This window comes from Eleginops maclovinus, chromosome 1 (genome assembly GCF_036324505.1).
Source record: "Eleginops maclovinus isolate JMC-PN-2008 ecotype Puerto Natales chromosome 1, JC_Emac_rtc_rv5, whole genome shotgun sequence".
Taxonomy (NCBI): domain Eukaryota; kingdom Metazoa; phylum Chordata; class Actinopteri; order Perciformes; family Eleginopidae; genus Eleginops; species Eleginops maclovinus.
Genome location: NC_086349.1, coordinates 8,316,759 through 8,338,522, shown reverse-complemented (window position 1 = coordinate 8,338,522; position 21,764 = coordinate 8,316,759). Strand labels below are relative to the sequence as shown.

General features: G+C 40.0%; 1 protein-coding gene across 1 annotated transcript in view; it reads right to left on the bottom strand.

Annotated features, from left to right (window-relative positions):
- Positions 1–1,601: 1,601 nt before the first annotated feature.
- mib2 (MIB E3 ubiquitin protein ligase 2) overlaps positions 1,602–21,764 on the bottom strand; it is a 35,584-nt gene continuing 15,421 nt past the window's right edge. Inside the window, 14 exon segments of the mRNA XM_063882785.1 lie at positions 1,602–4,172; positions 4,907–4,972; positions 5,220–5,413; positions 5,695–5,873; positions 8,915–9,175; positions 9,589–9,715; positions 16,121–16,275; positions 17,264–17,420; positions 17,874–18,022; positions 18,966–19,099; positions 19,643–19,805; positions 20,761–20,865; positions 20,997–21,104; positions 21,485–21,627. Of these exon segments, the coding sequence (XP_063738855.1) occupies positions 3,931–4,172; positions 4,907–4,972; positions 5,220–5,413; positions 5,695–5,873; positions 8,915–9,175; positions 9,589–9,715; positions 16,121–16,275; positions 17,264–17,420; positions 17,874–18,022; positions 18,966–19,099; positions 19,643–19,805; positions 20,761–20,865; positions 20,997–21,104; positions 21,485–21,627 (2,183 nt within the window). The 3' untranslated portion in view covers positions 1,602–3,930.

Genomic DNA, 21,764 nt, shown 5'->3' with positions numbered 1-21,764 from the left:
GAGAAGTATTTTTCATCAACTTTTGGGAAAAAATGAAAGGGCCTAAGCACATTTTCCTAAATGTCCAACAGGTTTTAAATTCCTGTTAAAAAATGGTTTTCTTTGGGAATCACCAACAGTGAAACACATCTTCCTGGTCTTCCTTTTTCACTTTAAGGTGCTAAGGGTGAGTTCTGCATGTGAGATGAATTTGAGAAATTATCAAAGCCTTTCAGTCTTTATGTGAAAGCACTGTGCAGGAGAGCCGTAAATGTTGATACCTGTGTACGAGGAAAAGAAGAAAAAAAAAAACGAGGCAGCCTCAGCATACATCCAAAGAGCAGATTGGTGAGCCAGTGCGCCCCCTGTAGGATGCTTGAGACTGAGGCGCTGTTGTCGTTCACTTGACTTGTTATAAATGACAATCCAGTTAATAAAGAACCATACATATACATGTTAATGTCATAATTATGCTAAAAAATAGACAACCTTCATTAAAACAAAAGATAAATATCCCATGATTGTGTTTTCTGAGAGACTGTTGTTGTTGGTTGGTAAAATAGTCAGTCTTGTTTTATTAGACCACTAGATGGTGGTCTCATCACATCCTCTCAATGCAAGCTCTGCTACTCTGACACATGAGGTGGATATAATAAAGGACTGTCTTTCCTGCAAACACACTTTTGAGAGAGATATATTTTTTAAAGAGCGGATTGAACTCTTTGTTGTTTTAAGTATTGAAATAAATACATGTATCCAAGTCAGAACACAAATGTTACTAAAAGGTGATGCATTTAGAATAGTGACATTGTCAATGATAATGAATTGTTGTATTATGTAACATTTAATGATAACTGGCTTATATTTGAATATGAAACAGACACACGTTTATGAGAGTGAAAAATGTAAACTAACATAAATCAGCACAATTGTGTTTTTTAATATTTATTTTATACAAGCAATACAATAAGGTTTAAACTTCACTGAAATGTCATTTTTCCCGGTAAAAACGTTGACATATACTTATAAAGCCCAATCTGTTGATAAAGATTGTAGTGGTGCTGTGGGACTCCCCCTGCTCAAATCTGTCATGCTGTCTTTAGAAAGGACGTCATTGCCAAAGTGCTGAGTCATAAAGCCATCTGAGCCGTAAAACAATTAGGACTAAGAAGTGGCACACAGCAGCATTTAACTGGAGACGTGCAGAGAGACCAGGCAGCATAAGCAACCTGCTCACCTTGTTTACCTGAACTCAGGGGGGCGGGGGTGTGACATATTTTAATACCACTTGTTTCAAATTCAAGTAAATCTTTAAACATTTATATTCATGCTTCTGGCAATTCAGAAAGTGTGTATTTTTTCCCATGTCCTTATAGGGGAACGTTTAATGGTTTAACTTCACTGTCTATATTATTTACCACAGGACACTTCTCTTAGGAGACTTCAAATATCGTACAACTTGTTTATCTTTTCCCTCAATAAAATAAACATCTAAAACATTTGTTTTTAAAATGTGTCGGCCGACTTGTATTTCAAGATCTAAAATCCTGTCTGACTCCTCACTTGAGAACGTCCTATAAAAAGTTGAATTTTTTTTTTTTTTTAAAGTCATCAACACCAAGTCCTTAGAAAACAGTTCCATATTTATTGCAAAATATTTTTGTACAGAATACAACTGAAAAAACATCAACAGAGGAGGAACGGACAGTAAGGCCAACATCAGAACTCCAAGAGCTGAACTGTACAAACACCAATAGTAACATTTGATAGTGTTTTATACAGAAATGGATTTCCGCCCTCACAGCGACCTCCTTAAGGGGGAGAAAAAGAAAGAACTCAAACATCACGTTTCTCAAACATTATTGCCTTTGCGTGTAAATCCATCAACTTAGAACACCAATGGACAATCCTTAAAATTTCGCAATTTCCGTTTGAAACTTGTCCCGTTGATTGATAATGTCTCACAAAATATAAATATATTTACTTGTAGAAAGCTCCAAAAAATATGGGACTGTTGATATTTTAGAGGTGAGCATCACACGTCATTGAGAACATGAGGACACGACGGCTAAAGTCAGTATGTTAACACCGTTAGCTCTAACACCAGTGAGCAACTCCTTTTATTTTGAATTAAATTAAATATAATTGTTTGCCTTAGGTTTACTTTACACTGCTGGAATAATTGAACCCTCCCTTGAGTTCGGAGGCGTTTAGCATAGTGCGTCTAGATAAATTCGGGCGTGCATGCCCATGCACATCCTCATGCGATTTGGCACAGATGTAAAAGTTCTTTCCTCAAAGTAAAACTTGTGGCGTCCCTCCGACTCTTTTTTTCTTTACACATAAAAAAAGGCAGAGTGAGACAGAATACATTTTTCTTCCCCGACATTCAAATGTACATCTTTAACATTGGCTCTCCCAAAAATGTGGGATCTAATAAAGACAAAAAAACGTTCTGTCTCCGGAAGTTTAATATAGAAAATAAAAATTAAATAACGATTAAAATAGATACGATTTTTTTTTCTTATATGCATAAGCCCTTCAAGAAAACACACCAAAACATTAGAAAGGATGAAGGGGATGTACAATCCAAAACTCCAGAGGAGAAAGAGAGGGGTTTCTGCTCAAATGACTCTGTGGGGAGGGAAGACGTGGGACTCGAGGTGCAACACAACAATGTTTCGCCCGTCGGATTCTAATCTTACCTGTGGTGGATAAATAACTGAACAGAGTAACTGCACCAGTCAGATAACAGACACAAACACAATGCCTAAAGCTGACCGGGAAGCTTCAAGAACTTTTTTTCTAAGTGAAGAATATTGTTGCCGTTCTGCAAACATTCATTTTACTAATGAGAAAGAAATTGATGCTTTAGTGATTTTGGAATCACTGTGCATCAACTTGTGTTGGTTTTATTAATGACCCATTTCTTTCAGTGACCCTCCACTGAAATGATCTGATAAACTGTAACTCTGTAACAATGTGTGTGTGGGTTAGGGGGGGCGGGGGAGGGGGGCTCTTTGACCTGTTATGGATATCACAAGTGCTTTCAATGATTTGATACCCTGAGTAAAGGACTAGGCTTGGGGTGAAGATCAGTAGAAACCAAAAGATAAAGAAAATGTTTCCAAGCAAACACCGACTGAAAAGAAAAGGACATTACTAAGAAATACCACCTTTCACACATAAATAAAAGCCTGTACTGATCAGTACATTAAAAACCACAAATGTAACCAGAGAGAAATAAAAGCTACGACGACGACAAATCACCCATGACGACACGGTCATTTTCAGCTTTACAATATGCATATATTCATGCATATATAGTGTGTATTTCCCCTTGCATACAGGCGAGTGGTCGGGGGACTATATAGAGAGCCTTTAGTTATACCAACTCCCTCTGCAGAGACTAACACTGATTATTAAGAGATGGTACAAATGAGAGCAAACATAATTCACGAGGAGAAGGGGACTGAGTCAGCGCAGCCTTGTAAACAAAAAGGGAGGCCAGACAGCCAGAGAGGATGATGGGTAACAGACATCCACTTAAAGCAGCAAAGATAGGACAGATTACAGGAGGTGGAGACAGGGCGGGGAGAAGAAGAGGTAAAGGAGGGGGGGGGACATTTATCTCACGGCTTACCAATCAAATTACAGAAAATTGGCAGCATGGCCTCGTGACGTCTGCTTCCCGTCGGGTTTTGGCGGAACAATCAGTTCTGACACCGAAAATGATCTGAGAGGGAAATTACTCAGAGTGTAACAAAGAGCGGACTCTCAGCAGTGTCTCTTATGATGAAGCAACCTACAGGCTGAGTAAGTGTTCAATCAGGGCGGGGAGGGGTTGGGTATGAGCAGGAGGGTGCGACAAGCAGATACAGGTCACTGGTTTCCCACTCTCTCCAGCCCCACCCCTCTATGGTTCGTTACGCGCCGAGAGGAGGGAGGAGGTCAAACGAACAGCTGGATGCGCTCGCGGATGGTCTGTCGGCAGATTGGGCAGGTCTTGAGCGCGGCGCTGCAGTCGATGCAGGAGGCGTGTCCGCACTGGAAGACCAGCTTGATGTGGTTGTCGATGCAGATGGGGCAGGTGATGCGCTCCTCCATCTGCCGGTAGCGGGACTGCAGCTGCTCCAGCAGGTTGTGCTGCTCCGAGTTCTCGGTGCCGGGGCTGCAGTCCACCTCCGTTTGGTCTGTGGGGGAAAAGTGGAATCAATATGGGTGATGACAAAGCGATGAAGTTTAGACTTGGAAAATAACTGTAGGTTATTGTGCCCTTTAAAAAAAAAAAGCACCTGCTTCCATTACATACTGAGAAAACCACCTGTTTAGCCTGCACCTAGGCCAATAATTCAAAAACAATTGTCATCTCTGTATGTAGCATTTTTGGCTAAGGTTTGGCCGTTTAAAGCCAATGCATTCGCACATACAATGGTTTGACTCATTGAAAGCTAATGTACTAATGTAAGCTGTCCCGTTGTGTCACTGTGCGACTACTTCAAAGATAACAAGGTCGCATATAACAGCACCTGACCATGGGTCTAGTATGACTCAAAATGCCAGACAATTTTATTGCTGGCCCGTCCTCGACACAGGTGCTTTAATCTATGATCCAAAGTTGCCTCTGACTGACGACTTCGAACTGGTGATCAAGGCTATAAAACAGATTTTCAAAGTCTTCTCTGAGATGTCCGCATTGAAACCGGTTTTAAAAATAAGATTACAGTACCTGCAGATAATAATTTACATCGTTTAAAACATTGCTGTATTCAAAAATCAAAGAAACCAAGGAAATATATATCATATTTTTGACCAGAATAGGAGTATACAGAATATACTGAAAATCTTCCATCGTTTCATTCAACTTTGATTATGTGACACATCTAAGATAATAGAGGAGGGTTAGCAGATACAGGAGTCTCCTTACCTTGTCTAATTTTTTTGGTGATTGTGACTTGGCATTTGATGCATTTCTTCATTCGATGGGCGCACTCTGTTTGGAGAAGAGGAAGGTCAGCAGGAGATAAAGAGAAAATTCAACACGCAAAGCCCCACATTATTCAACATCCAAGACAGACAGAAAATAATAAATATAAAACATTTTGTGAAGGAAAGCCATTCAATATGTTTTCCTCTGAACACAAAACTCAGTTTTGTCTCTATTGATAACCGTGGCCCCTGTCTCTAACTTCACCACAGATGACCAACAGAGTCGTGCACTAGCTGCAGTCTGCACCCACCTTCACATGCCACGCTGTGCTGGCAGGGGCAGAAGAGAACCAGCAGAGCCAGCTCGGAGCAGATCAGGCATTCACTGGGCCCCGGTGGGGTGGGAAGAACCAGGTTGGTCATGGTGTTGGGCGTAGTGTGGACCCGCCGCAGGCTGGCGCTGCTCAGACCCTGGCCACATGTGATGGCCTGCAGACGCTGCAACCTGACAGAAAACACACAGATATAACAACTCATAGATATTTATTTTAACTTTCCTATGTATATGAGCTTATTCTGTCTTTGAAGATTAATACAGGATTGTTTTTTTCACAAAACAAACTTCTTCTACAAACATCAGTTTTCTGTCTTTCTTTGAATTCATAAAACAGCACCTTTAAAAAGGTGTTGGCGCAATCAAACCCTAATCTTGTTTATAATACAGTGTTTTTAATAATTGTATCCAAAGGCATTGTGAATGTGAGCACTTCTTTTCCAGACGTCTACCTGTGTTTCTCAGAGAAGCTCTTGATGAGCTGCATCATGGTGCTGTCTGCCACCAGGTCCAAGGGACTCTTTCCCTTGTGGTTGGCGTAGTTGATGTCAGCCCCTTCCTGCGCCAAAAAACAAGCGAGAGCTGCGCCAACACTCAGCTCGGTATTCCCCAGAAGACCTGAAGCGCTCAGCTGCGGATACACATGATGAAAATGGGCAGAGAGGATGGAAAAGAGAAGTTGCAGTAAAAACTGTTTTGAGGCAGAGCTTTAGAAACATAGTTTTACTAAGGCTGAAAACAACTGGAAATGGTAGAAGGATACTTTGAGAACTAAGTCAAGGACACAGCTGTTAGTGAGCAACAAAAAGGGAAGTTGTAGTAAAACAAGCACAGGCCAGCTAAGGCTGAACCATAAACCTAAGTCTAATCAGCAAGGAAAGCTATCCGCTAATAATTCATCTGCTGACAGTGACCTTACAGCCCCGAGCTCTTCAGTCTAGCCACCTTCATGGGTGTGAATATGTGCTTTAAGTGTGTGTTGCCTTGGCAGACACCCATGATGTTGAGTATAGCTGCAGTGTTTGCGGTCATGTCGACTGGAAAGGACGTCCTTCATTGGATCAATGACATCAACTACAATGATGTATAAAAAGCATGGAGCCAAGGTCTTAATAAGGAATATTTAATGAGTTATTGTAAACTCTGACAAGAGTGTAGTAAAGTAAAGAGGTGGAGGGATATGAGAGTTTAGACTCAGCATTGGCTCCCCGTTAAATACCGCATCGACTTCAAAATGTTGCTCCTCACCTTCAAGGCCCTTAACACTCTTGAACCTCCATATCTCTCTGAACTCATTCACACCTACACTCCCTTTCGTGCGCTCCGATCCTCCTCTGCTTCCAACTCACTGTACCTTCTGCCCGCTTGACCACCATGGGGTCAAGAGCATTCAGCCACTCTGCCCGCCCGCCTCTGGAACTCTCTCCCACAAGACATCCGCAACATGGACTCACTCTCAACCTTCAAGTCCTGCCTGAAAACCCACCTTTTTAAACTCTTGTATTCTATATCATAATTCCTCTGAACAGATTGCTGTTTTTAAGTCTTTGTTTTTTAAGTCTCGAACTACTGTTAGACCTTCTTTGTTGCTTGTTTTTAATCATGCTCTGTAAGGTGTCCTTGAGAGCTTTGAAAGGCGCCCATAAATAAAACTAACTATTATTATTATTATTATTATTATCAGTTAAATTGTTATGCACTTTGTGAGAGGTGTGTCTGGAGAGTGCTGCAGGAGAGAGTCCTGAACCCTGGAATCTGGTGAGCATTTTAGCCCTACTGGTTCCTTTGTCTCAAAGTCAATGGTTTTTTTTTGTTGAGATTTTAACACACCTTTAGCAAAGTGGTGTTGACAAAGAATAATGTGGCTAGCTTAAAATGAGCTTTTTGCTCCTGGTGGTTGCATTTATGCTGCAAAAGTAATAAATGAGTTCATGTTCATTTGTAAATAGTATCATCCCCTTTCCCCTGCTACATTCCAATGTAAATATCCCATTGGTTATGATTCACACACAGAATTGACTTTATAGCGTGACAAAGCATTGTAGTGTCTTTTAGCCTTTTGTCTCAGTTTTATGACTTACAACCTTGTTGAGAAAATGCTGAGATTTACTATATACGACCTGCTCCGCACCAAAAAGCTATCAGACACGATTGTTGACCAGAGTAAAGCATTTAAAGCAGCTTAATAACCCGATATTATTCACCAAAGGGGTTTTATAAGGCGATAATGTTGTGTTTACTGTTTGTTGTGCTGAACCCAAGAGGCCCAAAGATGGATTAAATCCAGTTTAATGTTACTAAACTCCAATGAATAATCACATGCTTATCTTATTTTCATTTAGATTAGCTGCATTCATTATTCATTATGCTTGCTTGCCTTGATAAATATTAACGCTACCATAAATAGTTAGTTGTTGACTGCAGTTGTGATACATGGGATGCAAGGCCCCGTCAAAATGAAGTAACAGAGAAAAACAATTCAAAATGTCAGAGTGTCCCATTAAGGTTAGACACACGAGGGATTTAGTGATTGATGTGCCTCTGAGGGTGACAATACCACATGAGTTTTATCGAGAGCTCGTCTTTGCCAAATCTACATTGCAACACTAAGTGGGCCCTCTTGACTCTCTGCCCTTCATCCTTTCCTCTTTCCCTTCATCACACCATCGTTCTCAGTCTCTTTCCAGTATTTGCTCTCAAAGCCTCAAAGACGAAGTGATCTTAATGAATCGTAAAAGTCGTGACCTTATAGCTTAAACTCTGGTGGATATAAAAAATAATTGTGTTTGTTTATCTCCAGAAAACAAAGCAGTATGGTAAACTTTTTTGTCTTACATACTTATACAGCTTTTATTTCATGACGTTCTCCTCAGTGAACCCACACCTTTGAGAAATCCCACCTGACTTCTCTCTGGCTGCTCGTGCACATTCATCCCCTATTTACCTGCTAAAGCCGGCTAACTCCTTTCTCCTTAATCGACCCCACGCACTATTACTAAACACCTTTACATTCCTTCCCTCTGTTTTTGTTGACTATTCCCTCCCTCCTTCAATATTAGGTAAGCTCTTATCCCTCAAGTCTTTTATTAACGCTCCTATGAGTCTCAAAAGCGCATTAATCCTTTTTTCCACCTATTATCCTAATCTACCCGCCCTTAGTGTCTGTTTACCCTTCATTCAGTCTATATTTACTCCTCTTTCAATGTTTCACATACTCCTTTTGTGTTATATTTGTCTCTTAAGTAACCGTTCAGATTTTAGTTAGACTCTCAACAGTCTCAAGTATGTGTGACCTTCACTTCTTTGGAAAGTCGTCTCTTTTCAACTCATCCTGTCCCAACAATACTAAAAGTGAAGGTGACGCATCACTTGAGCGCTGCAGTTACATTATAACTTCCTCCCATTATGAGCAGAGTCCTGAATGAATAGATCAAATAAAGACTATTTGTCTGTAAATGTAGACAGATATTACGTCAGAAGGTTTGGTGACGAATAGTAAAATACTAAAGCCTTATCAGGTTTATATATCATTTCTGGTTTATACTCTATTTTCAGTAATATGACGTAAAGCTGTTTCCCCCTAAACCAGATAGACCAATGATGTATAAATCTAATCACTCGTATAGAAATAAATAATAAAACATGAGTAACAAAGTAAAAAGTGGTTCTCACCCTGCAGTAGAGCGATGTGGAGGAGCATCCTTCGCTTGGGTCTTCAGTGCTGCTGGTTCCCACGGGGGGGCTGAGCATCACGTTGGCCAGCTGCGGACGGAGCAGGGCGACGTGCATGGCCGTGTCTCCGTCCTCGTCTTCCATGTTGACGTCGGCGCCCTCGGACACCAGCAGCTGCACCAGGTCGGTGTGGCCCTGCGTCACCGCCAGCTGCAGCGCCGTCTGGTTCCGGTTGTTACGGATGTTGATGTCGCAGCGTCCCTGCGTAGGGAGAGGAGAGAAAAAATATATATATTTAAAAAAATATATATATAAAATATATATTAAAAGGTTTATTATAATATGGGGTACAAATGGTACCGCCATATTATACTATTATATTTAAATTACATAAAGTACTATTATATTTCAATGACATACAATACTATATATTATATTATTATTTGATTTACATACTGTATTTTTATATATTTATTACATTATTATATTTTTGTTACATATTATTATATTTCATTTTCATGACATAATATACAAATATATATTGTAGGATTTTTTTTCCATATCATACTTAATATTGGAAAATGTTATTTATTAGTTCATTTACTAAATAATTGATATCACAGTTAAGCAAAGTATTCAATCCGATTTAAGAGCCTCTGATGCGCTCAGCTCACCTCCTTGACCAGGATCTCGGCGACGTCTCGGTGGTTGTTGAGGGATGCCAGATGCAGCGCAGAGAAGCCGTCGTCCTTCTTGACGTCCACGAGCTGCCGCGCCCTGCCCAGGATCTTCTCTGTGGACCTGCGGCCGGGACAACAAAAAATAAGACTCAATTAGGGAGAGTGCACAACACATCTCAAGGCTCATAGCTTAAATAAAGAACATTTATATCTGTGATAGTTGCCAGCCACAGAGCTTTTTACTGGACCATCTCATTTGAAGAGTTGCTGAATGTTGCTCCCACCAGAAAGAGTGCCAAGGAGTATAAAAAAGATTCTTAAAGAAATAGTGCCTATATGAAAGTGCTCACAACGTCTGTGGATTATCTTGAGTAACTGAGGTATGTTTTTTTTTAAAAGAGTCCTTGGTGAAGAGTTTTTATATGTCATGGTTTGCAATTCAAGCACGACAAGCATCTAGATCCATTATAGAGGAGAAAGCACTGCAGACTGTATGCAGCTCTCAGAATACCTGGCATCATTGTGTCGCGGTGTACTTGACACGATCTGGGACAGAGACGCAGCTGTTCTTAAAGTGTTAACAAGCTGATCTAACAAGAGACCACTGAGGCACAACAGGCAGCCTCTTCTCCTGAAGCACAACTACCCTTCCCCTAACCCAAGAGTTAAACATGCTTTAAACTTTAAATAGCACATCAGTGTTATCCTTTGAGCCTGCCATCATCACATCCAGTATGTGTTAATTAACACAACAAAACTTCACAGTTCGACACACATTAAACGCTCAAATCTCTTAATGTTGAAAATGTTAAACATTCTTTGGTATTCATGTAGTTTGGTCAGATTATCTGTTATCTTTAAACTGAACAGGGTTGAGGATTTTAAATGAATATGACACTATTGGAACTTGGCTTGTGTTTCATGCTGCAGTGTGAGGCCGGGCAGCGCTATTGTCCTCTGCTCTGAAGCTGGGCCTGCTTTATGACGTGTGAAATTGAAGCTGACAAGCTCAGCGAGCACCTAGGAAGCTGGCATGCCACCATGAAGGCTTCGGAGTGATGTGACCCAACCTCTCTATGGATTGTTGGGCTCACTTTTATGCTAGCCCTGCTGGGTTTCACCGTTTTGAAACACTGGTGGTGCTGATGTAAAAAGATGACGCTGGTGTCTCTTTTTGTTACAGACACACAAGGGATGCTCACTACTTCCAGATCTACATTTGACTTCCTTTCTTCAGTAGCTCCTTAACAACTTATCTCAGTAACTGGCTTGCACAACATTCATACCCAATGAGTAACAAATCATTTATCAATGCAAGCAATAATACAATCCAAGCTTCTTAATAGCAAGTCCAGCCATAAAAAAAGCATCACTTTCCATGCAAATGATAAGACTATTCAAGCTATTCTGTCCAATTTGACCTTGTATGTGATTCTTCTGAGAACTTTGATTAAAAAGTCTCTCTACTTCATTTTTTTAGCACCATTTTGTAATTATGTAACTACGACAATGTCCTACCTACCATCTACATCTTATTTAAACCTTATTCTTATTTTTCTTTAAAACTTGGTTATTCTGTTGCAGTCATAAGTCATGCTACCGTAATATAAGTATTATATTATACTATCAAAGGTCAAAATGTGTAGAAAGAAATCCAAACATCTAAAGAACTAATGTTTCAACCCACATCTTTTGGTGTTTCAGTCTTATAGAACCATAAAGTATAGCTATATAACCAAAATAACCTCTTACTATTTCATTATGATGATAACCTTATAAAATGTGAGCCTTTAAAACATTTGAAAACCTCAAAAGAAGCTTTGAATTGTAAAAAAGGACCCTTATTACAGCCGTAACAAAACAGTTATTTGTGACCATTTCTGCCCATAACTTTTATCAGCATAACAAAATCATTAACATTATGGCAGTTGCATATCAACCATCTTAAATGATGCATCTATTTAGAGCTATCGTTTCTATGTTACACTGTATCAATTCTCCCAAGAGTGTACCTGATAAATGCAGTTATTTTTGAATCAGTTTAAAAAAGGGGGCAGGTTTATTGCAGCTTTAACAGTGATAACCAACAAAAGACAGTGTTAACAGGCTCATTAGCAGCAGAATGCTAATACATTCCCAATACAATACTGAGGATAGGGAGGGTAAAGGCTGCTTTATTACATGGTGGTGGGCATCTCCTCTGGTTGTATTGCTGAGGATGAAAGCTGTTAGGGAGACATTATGTTAGAGGTCATTTGCACCTGCAATGCAGCTCCGTGGGTGTGTGTATGTGTGTGTGGTGAAGGTATTGATGGAGGGAAATATCATTTCTTCGTTACCTAAAGAGCTCACCCTGGAAAACACAGCCCTGTGTCCCCTTTGTGCCCACTACACCTTGTCTTTCTGCATTAATCCCATAATCTCATTAATATTCACACTTAAGTTGACATTTTGGGTCAGTTTTGTACGAACATGCCTTCACACAAATCAGTCAGGCGGCATCTAGGGACTTTTTCTGGAGGCATCATTTGGTTATTTTGAGGAGTTTGTATCATGGTGGTTTTGCTACGGTCCTCCTGATCAAAACTTGCTAAAAGAAGGAAGAAGAAATGTACCACAACAAGTTGTTGTTCTGACTCTCAAAGGGACGAAATATGTGAAAAAGAAAAGCTTTTGATGTTGTGTATAATTTGTAAAAGAGTGAGTATGCTGTGAAATCTATCTGGTGTGTGTCAGACAGTATACGTTGTACTGTCAAAAAGAGTAAGTACAGAAAGGCAGTGTACATGGAACTGGTGGGGAGCAAAAAGCGATCTGGTGAAAGAAAAGCAGCAACAAGGACATGAGATTACTGGAAAAAGGGAGAAATCCAAGCAAATATTCTTTTTAAAAAAAGCAAATACAGGATCTTAAATAACCTTTTCCTCAGGACTTTAGTTTGACAGAACAGGCAATCTGGCTGCTTGCCTTGTTTCTTTTCTTTCCCAGGAACTGTTTGTGAACTTGGCCTCTAGCCCTCTTTTTCCATTTCCGCACAATAAATAAATAATATGCCAATAAACATTCTCATCTATCTGTCACAAAAAACAACAGCTGCTCGCAGGAAGTCTAAACAGTGGTGCATCGAACAAAAAAACTCATACATTTTCAAGGACGATCTTTACTAAGAAAGCGAAGGACAGTAAAGAAATCATCAACTGTCTAAGGGAAAAATATAAAGGCAAAATTGTACATTGGAAAAAACTGTCGAAGAATAAAAAAGCACAATAAGAAAAAAAAAATTACTCGCAAAGATTAGTCTTATGTAAATACAACATAAAAGCAATGAGGCGTTTACCTTTAACCTAAATCCTTCCCAAAATTCAATACAATTTGTGTTGAAGCCAGAACAAACTAGGACATATGGACAACAGACACACAGCACCTGAGCTGTATAAATGTACTGTAGTCCTGCTTGTGATGTATGAAGGAACTGGTGAACCAAAGCCAATCCCGAACACTGTAAATCCCATGTCTCTGCTTTTGGCGCAGCAGCTGATGTCAAGCTAAATAAATGCTTGAGAGTGCAGCCTAAACTCCCAGCACTGCACATATGACACTTGCCAGAACAGATCGGACATTTATTAAATGACTTGTCTACTGCGGCCCCCACCACCGTTCTTTTCTCCTCTCTCACACTTTACATTTATCACTTACCCGCGTTTTTTTTTTTTCCCACCGTGCTCAATTGGCTTTTGTCCACATGCTGCACTAATCATCAGTGGTGGAAAATAACAGAGTACATTCACTCAAGTACTGTACCTAATAAATAATGTAGTTTTACTCCACTACACTTAATAATTACTGTATTATTTATTAAGCTTTACAGACTTTTCAGATTAAGGTGTCAAAACATTTTTTAAATAAACACGTGGACTAACTGTTTATGGTACACAAAAGTACAACTATACAATACATTACGGAAAGTTCATAACATCCATAATTTCTGTAACAAAATGTTGCTTGTCTACAACAGTAACATGAATGCAACCACATTAATAATCAGATAATGTCATATATTTAATAATATATTACATATTGAGGCTATTTTTCTGCAGAATTAGTGTATTACGTGAGAATGTAGGTATTGCATTGATGTATTGCTACTTTAACTTAAGTAAAGGATCTGAATTCATCTTCAACCACTGATCATTATTATTATATTTAATATATATGATTCTGAAATGGGCCGTAAGCATTACAAGTCCTTTTGGCACTTTAGGTATATTTTGATGCTGATATTTTTGTACTTTTATGTAAGTAAGATTTTGAAGGCAGGACCTTTATTTGGAACTGAGTTCTTTTACAATCGAGTATTGCTACTTTGACTTAAGTAAAAAAGCTTAGTTTGTCGAAGGACCTTTTTCAAGTTGTGTACAATTGAGCAAAACTGGGTCATTGCTAGGAGAGGTTTGGCAGGCAGAATTAAGCTTTCCTTTACAGTAAAAATGGATTGACTCATGGTCATTATTCACTGGTTTAGTATCTTACAGGGTGGAAAAAGTAGAAGTCCGCAGGCGAATGACCTCAGGAGCAAGCTATAGTAATCTTCTCACAGCCTGAAAATTACATAAAACACATTTTGAAAATCCCTAATTGAAACCCTAAATGTAGTGGCTTTGCTTCAGGGAGAGGGTTTATGGTGATGCGTGAGTGTTATTTTCATTCCGGCTTCCTTTTCCTTCATGGCACCTCTTTAAAAAGAGCAGAGGACAATTTTCCATTACATGGCTTTGTTATAATTTTGGAAAGAAAGTTCACATGAGGTCATAAATACCCTGGAGCAAAGAAGCAGGAACCTCATCACGGTCAGGCGGACTTTGTGCACTGAGAAAAATATCATCTCTAAATAGTCGCTCAGGTGTGAGGAGACTTACTCTTTTCATTTCTTGCCAAAAGCTGATATTTTCATAATTTTAGCAGAATGACCTTCCTTATCCTGATTGGTTTCAAGACCTTGACTGCTGCAGTGGAAATAACTCCGGTAAGATCCTCTTTCGAAAAAAAAGGCGTAAAGGTTTTTTAAGGTCGTTTTCAAAGCATTTTTCTGTAAAGAACCGATAATGCTGAATACAAAAATAATTACATATTATTATAAAATCAATGCAGGTCAGTGCACAGTGTAGACAATCTTTAAGTAGCACATCTGCTTTAATGTTCAAAAAGCTCTTTATTTTTCTCATCCTGCCTGTGCTGCAGCACCTCTTTTCACCCTCTGTCTGAAACCAGAGCCCAGTCTGCTCTGATTGGTTAGCTACCCGGCTCTGTTGTGATTGTTTAACCACTAACAGATGACCCGCCCCTTAGCCTATTACATACAATGTGTTTGAGCGCTAGCCAATAGAAGCATTTTTTTCCTTCTCCCTCACCAAAACTGCTTCAACACACAACCTGCCACCAAGTCACGAAAAGCTTCGACAAGTAGGTGTTTCCTCTGAAAAATAAATAGATCATTGAGTTTTACCTTTTTTATTTGTAATGTTCCTGCATTGAAAATACCTGCGCTAAATGTGGTCTGGAAGGACAAGTCCATGAGCAGGGAACCTGGGTGCAAGACTAAATGTTTTGTGCATTTCATTCCCTTATTTTGGCAGCCAGTCTGCTGACAGCAGCAGGGCTGTGTTGCGAGATGAGCTCTCTATCTGTAATGGATATTTGTTGAGAGTTGACCTTTAAGTCCTCATTTGAACACACAGGAGATATTTCGCGCTCACACATGCCCATTACCAACCTTTTCCACATCCAATGTGCATTCAAACCACCAAGACTTTGAGAAAAACTGACATCACTCTGGACTAGATTTTTTTCTTCTTGAATCTTAAAGAAGCCCACTGTTGACCTTGTTTGGAGATTGAAGTGTCCTGTTAACAGTTTAAACAAACATCTCTTTATGTGTTTAATGGGGTAAATGCTTTATGGACCAAAGGGGGGGGGTTCAATTTTGAAAAGGCGCCAAAGGCAGGTTTTGTTAAACATGCGTAATACAATTCACTATTGCTCATTAGAAGAGTGAAAAGGCTTCTTCAAAATATTTCTTGGGCGGTAATTCAATTGTTAAGCTAAAGATGTACAGGAAAGAGAACAATACATTTAATTAGCCATTATTAACCATATATACAAGTACTTCCAATATCATGTTGTTCCTTGGCATTGTGCTTGAAACACAATGCCAAGGAACAACCACCAAGTCTGACGGTTGGAGTAATTACGAAAGTACCATAAATGCACTGAGCCTGCTAGATAATGACCCCAAGAGCATCTCCTGATAAGGTAAGTGCCTGGGTAAATAACCGACTTTTCATAAAAATGTGACACATCTTTTTTAACACTATGTTTGGGTTAACACTTCCTATTATATATTTTGCGCTTGGGTCACAAGCCCCCAGGAACTCCGTGGACGTTGATGCAACATATTGTAGTGGCCAAATGGTGGTACTACAACTTCTGGGCTCAAAAACACAGGCCATTGGACATAGGCTCTACTCACAGTTTGTTTCCTTTGAGGGCAGCGTGGTGCAGCAGATTGAAGCCTCGATGGTTCTGCTGTGTAAAGTCGATGTTGGGCACCAAGACCAGGATCTCGATGATATTGCGGAAATCTTTAGCGATTGCGTCGTGAAGCGGTGTGTCCCCATATGAATCCTGATTGGGGGAGAAACAGTTGGGTTTTTAGTGGCCTAGTAAGAAAGACTGTTGCACATTAAGGCAGTACGAGATATTTGGACCTATTTGTTAGCATCATTTTAAATGAGTTAAACCTGTGTTAAAATATAAATCACAGTGAACTGCAACTTACACATCTATAATCTCTAAAATACAAAGTGTCAATATTACAACATGACATGGTTTTTGCTCACTTTAATTTGTTTTAATCCTCAAATCTCGATAATTACGAGTGTAACAGATGCTTCAGTTAATTCTAATTATGTAGAGCACACATAAAAAAACTGTAGGCTGTCACTCCATGTTTTTAGATGAGCAGACACACTACTCAAGCAGAAAAAAGAAGCTGTTAGTGAATTTGGGGCCTGGTTGCAGGCATGTTTGACCGTCTGGAAAATGCCCTACTAAGACACTATATTGCTTGAGTGAATATTAAAGGGTTTGAATTAAGCAGGGTCACAGTCAAACACCATACATGTTCGTATGTGTCTGTTACGACTACTCTGAACGGCAAATTGTAGCGTGTAAAGCGAATGAATGACGCTGCCAGAGTATCTCACTCAACAGTCAACTATTGGCTACTGGTGGCTATTTGCTAAGGCATCAGTCCATCCCCTCTGACCAGTCAAAAGAGAGAAGAAAGATAAGGTTCCATAGGAGCTGTTAACTTAGATAATGAAAATCAATTGAAAGGAAACTTTGGGACAAAAAGGTTATACAGTATACATGTTTCCTTTAAACATACAGTAGATGATGTATTAATGTGCCTTGATGTGTTATTGTTCCTTGAAAATGCTGGTTTTTCACTTTTTATGACACAGAATCATCCAATGCCAATTAATGTAGATAAATAATATGCAAGGAGTGGAAAAATTAGACATAAACACATACATTTTCACTAGGGTTTGTTCAGTATGATGAAAAATGTAAATCAAAGCCCTATCTGAAGCATGTCAGGTCCTCTCACCTGGAGATTGACGTCAGCAGAGTGTTCGGTCAGCACTCGCACCACGTCCGTGAAGCCCTTGTTGACAGCTATGTGAAGTGCCGTGCACATGGAGTTGTTCAGGAGGTTGACATTTGCCCCCTTGCTCAACAGCAGCCGGGTGATATCTGCTTGGTTACTAAACGGAGATGAGGAATAAATAGGAAAAGACGCAGATTAAATCATCACTGATTCAATATTTCCAAACTCTACTCTAATAAAATTAAAACCAGTATATGAAATCTCAAATGCATATTCTGAAAGACAAAGCCTAAGGGTTGCATACTATGTGACAGTAATGTTAAGACCTGCAAGTGTTAATTCCTGAAGAGATTTTGAAAATGCTGACTTCACGAGTATCTGGTAAGGTGAAGAGAGGATAAGACACAGCTGACTGATTAGGCAACACTATAATGCTGTCCCTTCTGTGAATGGATTATCACATTACGAGAAAAGACACAGACAGCTCTACTGTTAATCTGTCAGTCTGCAAGTCTTCCTTAAGACACATGAGAAGAGTTGCAATTTGTGCGTTACCTATGTACAAATTCAAACGTGTGGAAGAAAAGTGCGTGTGTGTGTGTGTCCTTACCCGAAGGCGGTGTAGTGCAATGCTGTGTCTCCATCTTCGTCCTTAACCTCGATGGAGCTGTTGGCCTGCAGCAGGGCCTTCACCACCTCCATGTGGCCTTGGTGAGAAGCCACCTGCAGTGCAGTCTTGCCCTGGTTCTTTATATCGACCTGACGGCAACACAAAGGTGGAGGAAGATTCATGAGAGCCGATGACGGCTCGGACCATAAGAGGTGAACATAAACTGGCTATAAAATAATCAGAGCACGAGCAACAGCCACGTTGTTCATACACTCGATAGATGATCTCAATAAGGAGTGCCGGCATGACCAAGAAGAAATATATTCTTAAACATTATACTTATCATTAAATAAGTCGTATCTAAAGGCAATTATAATTTGTGTTGTATAACAATGTAAACACACAGAAAGCAAAGTAATTTCTCAGTTAAATAATAGTGTAATAGTGCAACATTGAAGTGGCTTTAATGTGATCTTCATTTTCTCTGAAATTATTAAAGAAACATTTTTTTTTTTGTCAATTTTTGGTTATTTAAGTGACTATCTCATACTAAGCCTTTTTTTTTTAACAGGGCTGACAAACCGACAATACATCATTTTTACCTTTTCATGTAGTAGCATCCCTAAATCGTCATAGTGACCTCAGTTCTTTAATCATCAATCCTACAGTCTTTAACAAACGAGCCAATGAAATAACTACAAATAATGTCAGCCTTGACAAAAATACATGGTTATTACTTGTCAAAGCCCATATTTGAATATCCATATGATAACTCACATTTCTCTCTGTAGATTAAATGAGTAAATTACAAAATAATTTGCAGATTCTTCAGCGTCATTACAACGATCTAAAATAGCAACATATAGTCTTAACCATGTTTGATAAATAACAGTTTTATATTCATTATAGCAAGAAGTGTTGTTGCATTATAGCCAGAGTCAACTCTTTAAAGAGAAATTAGAGTTGTCTGTTACGAGAGCTGTTATGTCACACTGGCCCTTAAATTCCCTGCCCCCAGTCTTGGTGTCCCGGCAGAAAGAGCTCTTGGAATTGGCAGTGGACTGCAGCAAAGAGAAGTAGGGGTGCACTAACCTTGTCGGGATACTTCTGAACCAACTCCCGCACTTTGTTGGCACTGCCGTGCGCTGCCTCGATAACCAGCCGGCTGGGGTTGTCCTGCTCTGTGGACTGTGAGAGCAGCTTTTCCAACACCGAGATGACTGTACCTGCACAGACATAGGCAGGTGGAGGGAGGGGGGGAGAGGTAATGAAAGGAGGATAAACAAGGGAGACAAAAGGATTAATAGTGTTCTATCAGTCCAAAGTAAACGGCATGATAAGAAAGGTGTTGAAACGTCTTCCAGAGGGCTAAAATAGCAGACACACGGGTTAGATGAGCTCAATTCAAAACCACAGGAATGAGTCAAAATGCCCCGTATCTGACCACACACACACACACACACACACACACACGCTGAGGTGAACACATGCACAGAGCTGATTTAGTCATGACGTGCTGCCAAAGTCTCTCGCTGTCAACATGCAGTATCATGACATGCAATAGAGAAGAAGACTTAAAGAAATGACAGCCCGTACACACACCACTGAAAAAAAGACAGACAGGGAAAGGCTTTGACTGTGACCACAGCTTGAATGTGAAAGCATGCAGCTGGAATGAGGGCAGGGCAGAATGAGAAAATGCACGCAGAAGGAAAAGCCGGAGCTGGAGTGTTTAGAGATGGGCCCCCTCGTCCCGGCAGACGCCTTACTTCCAGATTCGTTGGGGTTCTCGGCCGTCATGAGGTTGGCGTCCACCTCCACGGACTGGGCCGTGAGGCACGCTGGGTTGAAAGTCCACGTCTGGGCTCCGAATGCCACCCGAAGGTCACCATCCGCATATACTTTCAACACCTTTCCGGCCTGGCCGAGCACCTAGGGACAGAAACAGTGAATAAGTTGGATGTGGTATGGGTGGGTGACAAATTAAAAGCATAAGAGTAGATAACAAGGGAGAAAGTTGACAAATAACCAGAAGGAATTTGAGGAAGCATCTCCAAATTTTACTTCCCGATGTAAACCCACTTTCAGAAGCAGTTAAGAAGGTTTTACTTTAGCATCATGCACACAGACAAGGGGTAACGTGAACATATCAGAATATTGAGGTGGGACAAAGTCATTTTATTGCAAGTGTTCAGCTTAGTGTGAAAGTCCAGTTGCACATCCAGACATGCAAGACCAAAGTGCCAGGTCAAGAATAAAAATGTTTTAAAAAAGTATTTCATGTCCTTAACAAGTTATTATGTACCCTATCAAATTTTATTAAGTGTTAATGCTTTTAAGGTAAAGTGTCTATCTCCTAGTAGCAGTTGGAATATGACACAAATATAGTAAATAATAATGAATCATTGAGGGGCCATTCCAAGTCAAAAGACTTACGTCCAAATTAGGGCATGAGTCATCTGAGTGAAAGAACAACACATAAGGGTCATTTAAGGTCAACAAAATTCTTCCGCTATTTTTAGATTTTGACTCTTATGACATTACTAATTTCTTGTACATTTTTCTTTCCTCAAATGTATTACATACAACAACAAAAATGTCCCCTCTCCTGCTGTTATCTTTCCTATTCTTTTACCTACAGTGGCACTAATACCCCCGCTGAATGAAAATCTAAATTAAGTGAAACGTTTTTATTTTCAGATAGTCAGCTATAAAGTCATCATGACCTTAGTCAAAGATTCAGTCACACTGTTGTCACAGTGATGTGCCTCAAGTCCACACCTCTTCCCCAGTACAGCATGAATTCAGCCTTTATAACTAATGCTGAAACACCATGCGGAGTTAGTGCTATCAGGCTAGCATCTAAAATGAGGCTAAATGAGCATACAGGAGCCATGCTGTCTGTCCACTCTCCATGGCCAGCCTGTAGTCTCTTCACACTGTCGATGTCCTCCAATACTTTTACTAGTTCGCCAACTCCAAAAGTGTTCACCTAGTGGAGAGAAAGACGGACAAATTGTTACCAAACTACTAAAATCAGCTGAAAACATATTTATAATCCAGATAATCGCAAATTAAACTGAAGTTCTGAACCACGTGAGATCCTCATATCTGTAACTATACCTTGGTGAGGGCCCCAGGATGGAAAGTCCAGCGGATGTTGTTGCTGTACTGGACTCTGACATCGCCTCTGTCAGTGATTCTGTGAACAGTCCCGATCCGGCAAATGTACTGCAACACAAATAGGCCGTTTCACCCACGGTCTCTCTGTGCACGACCGTGACCTTAATTTTCCCCTTTAGCAGCTGTGATTTGAAAGTTGGACGCGCTGTCCTTTCACTCTATTGCACGGTAACATCCATCTGAGACACTTATATAAAAATGATGTATGCCAGGCTTGAGAGGCACGTGTGTTGTGACAGTTTGAGGGAATATTTGTAGAATTTATTTGGTGTAGTACTAAGAGTTCATTGAAGCATGTTGGAAAAAACAGGGGAAGTTCATGTTGTACTTTTCATTATTGAGGAACTCCTCAGGGAGCTATGTTAAGCTCTCAATTGTTAGAATGTTTGTGTGATTTCTCTTTCTGGCAATAGGGAATACTTTAATACCTCTGCCATTTTGGGGTTCCACCCTCCGTGGCCCTCCTGCATCTGTCGTAGGATCTCCATCTCAAGGAGACATTTGACCTTGTCGCCCTGCTGGAAGGAGTGGCAGTCAGCGCTCTCCTGGCGCTGCAGCTCTGCGTGCTCTCCTGGATGGACAGGCGTCATTTAAAAAAGTTACGAGGGTTTCACAAAGCCGCTATTAACAAAAGTTTAGGTATAAAAGGTATGATATCTATGATTGTGTTCATTCACTCATATTTACATTGTTGTAATGTAATGCCAA